Here is a 10991-nt window from a genome sequence, read left to right as displayed (position 1 = left end):
CAGGTGAGGTTTTGGTTCTCTGATGTGACATGGAATATACTAACAAATGATCTTAGTAAACATATGTTATTTTGCCAGTTACTCTGAACTCACAAAATGCAAAATGTATGCTGAACTTGGAAAAGGAATAAGTAAAGTGTTCTTGAACTGTTCCACTGAGTATGAGTGTGGTTGTGTACACGTGATGTATGATCAAGTTATGGGTGGATGGGGGGGTGGGGAGTAAGTTGTAATGTCCCTACCAAAGCTTAGACCAAACCTTCGTCCTTGCTTTGTTGGCTCATTTGTATAGTTGGCTTGTTTTCCTCGGCTGTTTGCTGGGTTTTTTTACTTCAACAGAATATGACACTGAGCATTATTCTGTCACTTGTTCAGTTGGCACTAGAAGTTTCTTGCATAGAAATTCAGCACTTCTTGTACCTGACTTTTGCACTTGTTGTACATCGTTTCAGATAAGAGTGTCTGCTAAATGCCTGTAATGTAAAGAAAATTTGAAATTTTTAACTCAGTTTTCATAAACCCCAGGAGAGATTTTTGGGCCCCTGACAGATTCATCACCGTCACTGCTGAACCTGATCTGGGCTTGAGGAGGACCATGTTTGGCTGACTTGGCCAGAATGGCAGCAGTAGGGTGGCCAGTTCCTTTCCACACACTCACACCTATGGGCAATTTAGAGTAGCCAGTTAGCCCAACTGCATGTCTTTGGACAGTGGGGGAAACTGGAGCACCTGGAGGAAACCCACGCAGACATGGGGAGAACATGCAAACTCCACACCATGCCACCCACCCCTGATAGATTCATTCCCATCTCATCTCATTATCTGTAGCCGCTTTATCCAGTTCTACAGGGTCGCAGGCGAGCTGGAGCCTATCCCAGCTGACTACGGGCGAAAGGCGGGGTTCACCCTGGACAAGTCGCCAGGTCATCACAGGGCTGACACATAGACACAGACAACCATTCACACTCACATTCACACCTACGCTCAATTTAGAGTCACCAGTTAACCTAACCTGCATGTCTTTGGACTGTGGGGGAAACCGGAGCACCCGGAGGAAACCCACGCGGACACGGGGAGAACATGCAAACTCCACACTGTGCCACCCACCCCTGACAGATTAGATAAGGAATAAAGGGCTATGGGGCATGCTGTTATAGGAAAATGATCAACACAGAGTTGGTGTGATGAAGCGAAGCTGATTATACAACATGTACTGAAATTTAGAATTTTTTTCCTCTTTATACCAAAGCAATTTGCTAACGAATACAAATTGTATTAATTAATTTTAAAATGAGACTGAGCTTTATCCATTTATAGTTATGTTGTGGAATGTCCATGAAAAAGTCACTTCCTGTTCTCACTTATGTTACAACAGCTATAAGTTAATAATAATAATAATAATAATAATAATAATACAAACTCAAACCTACAGCTTGACATGGCAGCAGTGTGGTGCAGTGGGTAGCATTGCTGCCTCACAGCTCCAGGGTCACAACTTCAATCCTGTACACGTTCTCCTTGTGTCCATGTGGGTTTCCTCTGGCTTGCAAAGTTTCCTCCCACCTCCCAAAAACATGCTGGTAGGTGAATTGGATAAGATAAATACCCCTATGGAGTAGCATCTCATCCATTGGATGTATCCTCCGAATAGAGTTTGACATGTCGGAAAGCACCAACACTGGAGACTCCTTCCATAAATATTAAATAAACATTTCAGTACAGAAAAATATTCATTCATAAAATGATGCCACTTTCAAAGTGACCTCATCAGTTAATATCACAACATCATTATAAATAAAGAATGAGAGAACTCACATTTTGTTGGTACATCATCTTCCAGAAATTTGGATGATGCAACTTCCTGTTAACGTCATCATGGAATATTCCAAATGCTTTATAAGGCTGAATGTGTTCAGGTAACAGGGTGGAGTGAATGAACTGAAATGGACTGTTTCCATAAAGTGTAATGGCCAAGATGTGGGAAAGGATGTTTCTAGAAAGAGATTCACACATTAATGCAAAAACAATGCTTTTTTGGACATATTTTACTGACTATATTTGAACATAAAGTGCAGTTATAGTAGGATGGGGTGTGGGAAAAGTGATGTAGGTTTTTTTTTTTTTTTTTTAAATCTGAAACATATATGTATAGGTTGACGTGACGGTTGATTCACTTGTGTCAAACATGTCATATGTTTTCTTTACCTATAGATTTATAGTGCAATATAAAGAGTGGAATAGAGTGATCGCTTGTGATCATTTAAAGGAGGCAGAATGGTAAGACTTGGAGTAAAAATGAAATTTATCCATGACCCAAAGCCTGACAGATTTTTTTGTGATGTGATATGAAAAGACAGCTTTAGTTTGGACGGCACGCTTATGCTCTTGGTGGGAGGTGACAGCGTTTTGCCAGCAGCATGACCTCCTCTCTTTCTCTCTCTCTTTCTTTCTCTCTCTCTCGTCCATCCCTGAAATGTACACAGTGGCCTTTTTTCCCTCTGCGGCTTTGAGTCGTGCCTCACTCCAGCGTGTGCCAGTGGAGCAAAACCTTTCTAGTAACTAGCTCTAGCTTTCTTGCCCTGGTAATGAATGCACTGTGTGTTCGTGAGAGAGCCGAGAGAGCTCATTCCTCCACGGTCAGCCAGACCGACATGGACGAAACTCAGCTGAGCAGCCAGACAAAGCATCCATCACTCACGCGCAGATGATCCCGTGCAAATAAATACTCTCTCTGCAAGCCGTTTTGGTCCACCACTTCACATTCAGAGAAGAGAAGCAGCGTTAGATGAACACCTACATCTTCACCATCGCATTAACACCTTCACTGTGATGAATTAACAGCTACATTGTTCTGACAGGTACACTCTCAGTCTAAGGTACCAAACTGCAAGCTACTTCTGCTAGACTCTGGAGTGCCAGTGTGGATCTTTGGTTAGAGAAAAGCTTTAAAAGGTACATCAGTGCTCCAGGTAGAAACAAACACGCATACATAGGCACAGAAGGTGCACCCTTGATGGCACCACCATGCAGTTTAGTAGCGTTATTTCTTCTGTATGAACTACCCTGAAGCTGTATAAACACTCTGGATCTTAAATCAACACTGAGGGTTTTTTTTTTCCTTTCCTGCGTGTGAAAATCTAAAGTGCGTAAAACAGGTTGGGAATAAAGTTTTGCGTAAAAGCGCACGTCGCACGACTCTTTCTCTCACACAGTGTTTCGGGTGGCACCGCGAATTCCCAAGAGCAATCAAGCGGGATCTTTGGACAGATCAAAATTCAGTCCTGTTCTAAGAAACGGGGGAGGGATGACGTAATTTGAAATCGGGCCCAAATATCCTCAGCGAATAACTTAGCACACATGCACGAGGTAGCGGGCGAGTGCTGCCCCAGCTGTTTCCTGTTGAAAATGTCTCCGTAATGTAGATAAATGTGAGGGATTTTCTCCACTAAATCCGTCTCCTGTCCGCTAAATCTCACGTCTCCGAACCGAGCCTGCGCAATGGAACAAAGTCGGAATATCGAGACGTGACATCGGCACCGCGTTTCTTCCTCGCCGCTTCTTTTCTCGCAGCTGTTTTATTATTCTTATTATTTTATTATTAATATTAGTTTTATTTTAATGACTTTGGAACAAGTGGTTTCACTGGACACACGCTGGGATGTCTAGAGGTCACTTGGGTGATGTCCTAAAGGTAACTTCTGACATTTTTTCTTTTTAAAACAACAATAAAATAAAAATCCTTTGCAACTTGATCACTGAGTGATTTTCAGTTGAACGCGTAAAGCTCTTTAGTTGTATCTGGAGAGGATGCTCAAGCAAAAAAGAGCAACACAGAAACCCACTTGGTAGTAGTGTGTGTGTGTGTGTGTGAAACCTCTTTCTTTCTTTCTTTCTTTCTTTCTTTCTTTCTTTCTTTGCATGCATGCACAGATTAAACAAACTTGGAGATAAAATGAGAGGAGTGTAACAGATGCACAAACGCGCATCAGTTCTTTGGCTTTGGATTTGCCTTTGGCTGACCGCACAAGTTCTGCTGGAATCCATACTGCTGAGTGGGCATGAGTGAATGCGCACAAACGCCTCATGCGTAAATGCCACTTGTGCTCGTTTCCAGTTTCCTGTGTGGGTTTGGTGATTTTATCTGGGCGCGGATCTCCAGCACGGGAGATAGGTTAAGGCAAGAAGACAAGACACAAAATCATATTTGGTATGATTTAGATTTCCTGGGCTGTTTGCAAGGAGATCAGGGTTAATACTCGGACCTAAAAGACTGCGCGTTAATTATTTGGCACAGAACCGGGTGCGTGCACGTGCCAGGATCTTCAAGGTGGGGCAAGCAAGCAAGCAAGCAAATAAATAAATCCATCCATCCATCCACAGACACATGCATAACTTTTTTCCTTGCTCTAAAAAATTTCCATTTAGCCACTTGTTAAGACGCACGAGCCGTCATTATTCACCGGAAACATGATGGAGTTGATTACATGTGGGTTTGTGATAAGTGAGTGTTAAACGGCGTGTTGTCTTGGGCTGGGTTTCAGTGTGAACTCTCTCTCTCTCTCTCTCTCTCTCGGATGCAGTGGACCATGCGCTGTGTGTCTCGCGGCCGCGCGCTCGCCCGGCTGCTGCTGCTGTGCGCGCTCGCGCTGACGCCGGTGGCGGCGAGGGCGGGGCCTGAGACTCTGTGCGGGGCGGAGCTGGTGGACACGCTGCAGTTTGTGTGCGGGGACCGGGGCTTTTATTTCAGTAAGTGCAACTTTTTTATTTATTCATAAAGGCTTCCTTTGGTGCTCCTCCTGCTGCTGCTCCTCTTGCTTCATGCTGCCAAAAGTGCTAATGTGCTCCTCATAAATAAGTTAAAATAAAAGAAATGCAAGCTTTTCGCTTCAGTTCACTTTAGAAAAAGAAAAAAAAAAGTTTCCAGGTAACTTGTTTCCTCCAGGATTGTTACAATATTATCGTTCCATTTTGATCATGATACCAAGTATCACGATATCTGATATCAAAGTGACAAAATGGACAGATCAATGGATAGTCAAGTTCGAGCCTGAGCTCATGTCTGTGCAGGGTTTCCTGTGGGTTCTCTGGTTTCCTTCCATCTCCCAAACACATGCAAGTGTGTGAACTGGCTACTCTAAATTGCGCTTAGCTGTGAATGAGTTTGTGAATGAGTTTGTGAATGGATGCCTTGTACTTGATGTTCCTAAGATAGGCTCTGGAGCCACTGGATAACAGAATAAAGTGCTTACTGATAGAAACAATAAGTAATCTAAATATATCATCTTGCACTTACTGAGCCTCTTTTTTTTTAATAAGGCGTGGCCACAAATTATGTGGATTTACGATAGCCATGAACTGTGTAACTTGACCTGACAAGTTAATATGTTGTGGAGCATCGAAAATCTGTCATCAATCCCAAAATTTGTAAGTAAGCTACAAATTAATGAGGGTATACACTTAGACTACAGAAGGCTGGTAATATAGAAAGAAAGCTATATCATTATGCTCTGGAGAAATTCGAGCTCGAGTGGTCTGGATGATGTATCCGGATAAGAGATGAATGCTGACAGAGAAATGAAGTGCAGCCTCGATACTTTCACAGTACAATGCAGCTTGGTGCTCCAAACAGATTTTGGCTGAAGCTCAGTTGAAAAGAAAGGAGAGAGGAAACCACCATAGCGCTGAGCAATTTTCCGATCAAGAACATGGAGCACCAAGATAAATCCAATTCGTTTCACTTCCAATAGTTAAATAATGCACTGAAATGAACCCCTCAGGTGTTTCACGTGTAGAATATGGAGGCACAAGGTGTTCTCCCATTTAGAGAGAGGGCATGGAGCCTGGAAAGGTTCATCAAATATGACACGGTAAATAATTTGTATTGTGATGTGAACAGAAAGGAAAATGTAATGTAGCTCATTGTCAAACAGACTACAGGGAAAATATTCAAATCTATGGTTATGATTTATAATGAGAGCAATATTTTAAGAGCTGCCCAAATTCTGGACCTGTATAAAAGTGCTATTGGAAAGAAATGCACGTACAGCTTTGAAGTTTTGTCACTCAGGTTAGTGAGGAATGCACTTATAGCAATACCATGCTTATTATTTACTCATAATTTGACATGAACAGGTGATACGATGCAATGTCAGCCGAGTGAACAGGCAACCCAAAGCGACAGCGAATTAGACATGTTTCATGATCAAGTCACGTTATGCCCCTTTGAACACTCAAAACACTTGAGTCAGGTAACCAGTGAATGTAGATTCTGCATGTGTTGGGAAGTAGAATGAAAGAAAGAAAAAACTCTGAAAAGGAGTAGCTGGAAAGGAGTAGCTTTGGAGTTATCATGCGGCAAGATCTCAAAATTGAATATCAATTAAACTAAACAATTATATGCTGAGCAAAAAAAACCCCAAACAAACAAAAAAAAAGGTATCATAACGTACACCCCCCCCCGGCCACTTTAATAGGAACTTGTTGTTGGTTCTAAGATCCCTGTTCTTGGCTGCAGGAGTGGAACCCAATGTGTTCTTCTGCTGTTTCATGCTGAGATGCTTTTCTGCTCACCACGGTTGTAAAGAGTGATTCTATGAGTTACTATATCCTTCCTGGCAAAAAAGCTCGAACCAATCTGTCCATTTCCCTCTGACCCTCTCTTATCAACAAGGCGTTTGTTTCCACCCACAGAACTGTCGCTCACTCAGTGTTTTTTGTTTTCTGCGCCATTCTGTGTAAACTCTAGAGACTGTTGTGTGTGAAAATCCCAGGAGATCAGCAGCTTCTGAAATACTCAAACCAGCCCATCTGGCTCAAACCAACACCCATACCACAGTGAGAGAAAGTCACACTATGAGATCACAATGTTTCCCGTTCTGATGTTTGAACATTGTGAACATTAACTGAAGCTCTTGATTTGTATCTGTGGGATTTGATGCGTCGTGCTGCTGGTGTATGACTGGCTGATTAGAGAACTGCAGAGAACAGCTGCAGGTGGGTGTATGGGTATTTCTAATAAAGTAGCCGGTGAGTGTATATTAGTGCTCAAGTCAACATACTAGATTTACATTAGCAAGTGAAAAAGTGACAAGCAATTAGTTATTTTCAGTAATGTGTGTAATATACAGCATATATATATATATATATATATATATATATATATATATATATATATATATATATATATATATATATATATATATACGATACAGAGCTACGATTTCAGTTTAGTTTGATGCACAAAAATGGAAGGAAAATCTCAGCTGTGATTTCATTACATGTGTCCAGAGACATTGCAAAGAAAAAAAAATATGGGAAGTAGCAAAGATTGTTGGTATGTCTGTTGCGTGTACGTAGCTAGTTAGCTTGCTTCACTAGTCTGTTGATGAAGCTAGTACTACATGGCATGTAAACCAGTCAACCACGTGTCACACTGATTTGTATGTTATTTCAGTTGTGTTTAACTAGCTAGTTTAGGTTATATATTTTGTACACTACAGTTTCTCGTTGGAAATCCATCCATCCATCCATCCATCCATTCATCATCTCATCGGAAATAAAAAGCGGGAGACAAGAGAGAAACTACAAGTGTCACTTGCTAGGCTCAAACTACAAGGTGCTTAAAATCTGAAAAGTTTAAACTTCTGAATTCATTTTCCTGGATGTGTACTGGGGCGGCACGGTGGTGTAGTGGTTAGCGCTGTCGCCTCACAGCAAGAAGGTTCTGGGTTCGAGCCCCGTGGCCGGTGAGGGCCTTTCTGTGCGGAGTTTGCATGTTGTCCACGTGGGTTTCCTCCAGGTGCTCCGGTTTCCCCCACAGTCCAAAGACATTTAGGTTAACTGGTGACTCTAAATTGACTGTGAGTGTGTGTCAGCCTTGCGATGATCTGGTGATTTGTCCATGGTGTACCCCGCCTCTTACCCATAGTCAGCTGGGATAGGATCCAGCCCACAAACCTGCACAGGATAAATGGTTACAGAAGATGGATGGATGTGTACTGTACCCAGGGGGCGCTGTTTGAAGTGGAAAAATATGGCTTAAAAACTTAAATAAATCTCTCCCTTTTATGTTTAGTACGAGTTTTTATTTCTCCTTACAAATACCGTGTTCATTTTAATAATCTCCCTAATGCACTAATCAGTTATTCTGATATTGATTTCACTATTAAAAATGAATCTGTAAACCCTCACAGTTAGCAGTTCAATAATAAAAACCAAATGTTAATGATTTCCCGAGTCATCGTTCACTGCTGAAGAGAAATTTCTCTGCTGAATGAGCTGAGGAGGTGTGAACGTCTCGAGCTGCCTCGCTGAAATACGGCTTTGCATTCTGACAAGTGGATATACACCGGCACTAAAAAGATTAATTTCACACTCGCTGTGTAAAAAGTAAGTCGAACCTGAATGAAGCTCAAACTGAGACGGAAAGTTACTTTTCCTGTCAACAGCCACGGGGCTGTTCAGTGGTCAAAAAAAGAGGAGTTGGCCAGATCCTTTATGGCCTTTTGGTGACCGAGGGTTTGTTTTTTCTCTGAATGGAGTCCAAAGCAAACACATTTACGGTAATCTGAACTTTCTGTGAAACTGTTGCATCATTACCGCATGCTGAAAGTGGAATAGGACTGGCTGGGTACAGCACATAAACTTAGGGGTTTGAGTTGTTAAGTGGAAATTATTAGGACACTGCATGTTCATTTTTATTAAACAGGAAAGATTATTTTAGTAATCAGGTAATCTGGACATTAGATTAAAGACTCTGAAAGACTTTTTTTTCCAAAGCAAGCCAACAGAGAATTTCTGGCAGTGGTGGGATTTGAACTCATAACCTTCTGGTCACTACCACAAAGTTATAACTGCTGAGCTACCGCAGCCATCTCAACAAATAATCAGCCAACTTGCCACGTCGCTGCTAACGACTCACATTATGTTTTCTTTTTTTTTAATTTTTATTATACTTAGGATCTGTAAAACTAAAGTTTTTCATCCAGAGTTTAGTTCCAGGTCGTTTTGACACTGGCATGTTTTGTGACCATTTGTTCTGAGAGTTCAATGCATTTGATGAAGTGTGAAAGCTGTTTTCACGCCTGGGAGTGGTCCAGAGGACTTATCCTTGTTCCTTTTGAAAATAGTGGTTTGAGGGTGGTTTTGAGGCCGTGGTGCAGGCTGCAGAGTGTGTGGAAGCTACACTCTCAGAAAATAAAGGACATTACTATACCTTTAGGGGAACAATGGTGTGTCACTGGGGCAGTACCCTCTAAGGTACTTATTTGTACCCTTTATATACTGCTTGAGAACATATATGTACCTTTTTGGCCCAAAGAGGTCCAATAATGAGTCCTAGAGGGTACGTTAGTGTAGGCTGTACCTTGGGGGACAGAAATGGACTCCTACTGTACCCCTGTTTCTGACAGTGCATGCGCTGTGTGCACTGCATATCGAGTAATGTGATTGGTTTATCTTGTTGCATTACTTCCTGTATACCAGACATGAAGACAAGTGTGAAAAGGCCCTTAGATTAACACCATGGGGAAGCCATGGCCTACTGATTAGAGAAGCAGCTTTGGGACCAAAAGGTTGCTGGTTTGAGTCCTTGGACCAGCAGGAATGGCTGAAGTGCCCTTGAGCAAGGCACCTAACCCCCAACTGCTTCCTGGACGGGTCTGTTGTATGTCCTCTCTGGATAAAAGCATAAGTAATGTAACATGTGGTGTATGTATATAGGCTGTCCAGCTGTGAGCTCACAGGCATCTGTCTTTACATATTTGGCCCTTGCTGATTGGAGAGAAAGAACAAGACTCTTAGAAAAGCACAACATAACAATCGTCAAGGAGAACCATTTTAGGAGGCTAAGAACCCTTTATCTATTTAACCCTTAAAGAATGCACCAAGCACCTGACGGATTCGAGATACAGTATTAAGAACCCTTTTTCTGCCTGTGTATTACTTGGGAAAGTATGTGGTACAAGATCAAAAATAATTTTCAATTCATTTCTTCTTCATACCTAGAACCTGTCAGTGGTTTAAAATGGAGCTAAATGGTCTTGGTACTTGGTGCACATTTCAAGGGTATTTTGGTTAACCTTATGAGAGAACCCTGGAATCAAGGTTCTTCAATCTTATCCACAAAGGACCAGCATGGCTGCAATAGCCTTAGTCTTCAATCAGCTACACGCAGTACAAAAGCTTCACACATCATTTCAAGATTTTTTTTTTATGAGAGAAGCGCCATCTAATGGCGACACCGTGGAATCGAATGAATGGGCGTGTTTAGAATTAAAATAGGGGAGGAAGGGGGGTCTGAGCCATTCATGGCAGCCGCCTGGCATTCAGCTGGGAACCGCACAGCAGTCGCATGGCGTGCGGTTGGAACGGGAAAAATTCAATTGCTGCTACTGTATCAACTGTACCTCCAAATTGGCTGTAATGAAAGCCTGTATACACACACCTCCTGACCACTGTCTTAAAGGTTCTATGTAGAACTCTACAAAGAGAGTTTTTACCTATTGCCGTCTCCAAGTAGAACCAGTTTTGAAGGCTCTAAATTGAACTCCAAATTGTTGCTAATTATTTTCTTCTTAATGCTTAGAACCTCTTGCCAGAAGTTTAAACCTTACACTTTAACAGATCAACCATCTTGGTATTGATGCACTCTTTGGTTCTTCTACCCTTAGAGGGAACCCATAAAAATACTCTGTAGAACCCCAAAACAATTTTGAGTGTTTCCTTATTTCTATCTCCAAATAGAACCCTTTTAGGAGACTAGGAAGCCTTGAACACATGAACCTTTGAAGAACCCTTGAAGAATGTACCAAGTACCAAGACTAAGAGATATTAAGAAGAAAGCAATTGGCAATAATTTAGAGTTTCTACTCCATGTGACAATGGTTCTTCAAGGGTTCTAGAAGGGATCATTGGATAATTAAAGGCCCTTAGCTTAAAAAAAAAAAAAAGGTTTGCTTTAGAATGGCTGGTTGCTTTCTGAATGGCGTTAC

At 41.8% G+C, this 10991-nt stretch overlaps 1 protein-coding gene across 2 annotated transcripts in view; it reads left to right on the top strand.

Annotated features, from left to right (window-relative positions):
- The first annotated feature begins 3371 nt into the window (after nucleotides 1-3371).
- igf1 (insulin-like growth factor 1) overlaps nucleotides 3372-10991 on the top strand; it is a 28434-nt gene continuing 20814 nt past the window's right edge. For both annotated transcript variants that reach the window (XM_060903470.1, XM_060903469.1), the window contains exons 1-2: nucleotides 3372-3691; nucleotides 4581-4746. In XM_060903470.1, the coding sequence (XP_060759453.1) occupies nucleotides 3659-3691; nucleotides 4581-4746 (199 nt within the window). In that variant the 5' untranslated portion in view covers nucleotides 3372-3658. The remainder of the gene's footprint in view (nucleotides 3692-4580; nucleotides 4747-10991) is intronic.

Source organism: Neoarius graeffei, chromosome 21 (assembly GCF_027579695.1).
Source record: "Neoarius graeffei isolate fNeoGra1 chromosome 21, fNeoGra1.pri, whole genome shotgun sequence".
NCBI classification, from domain to species: domain Eukaryota; kingdom Metazoa; phylum Chordata; class Actinopteri; order Siluriformes; family Ariidae; genus Neoarius; species Neoarius graeffei.
The sequence above is the reverse complement of the archived record's forward strand: the minus strand, read 5'-3'. Positions and strand labels throughout refer to the sequence as shown.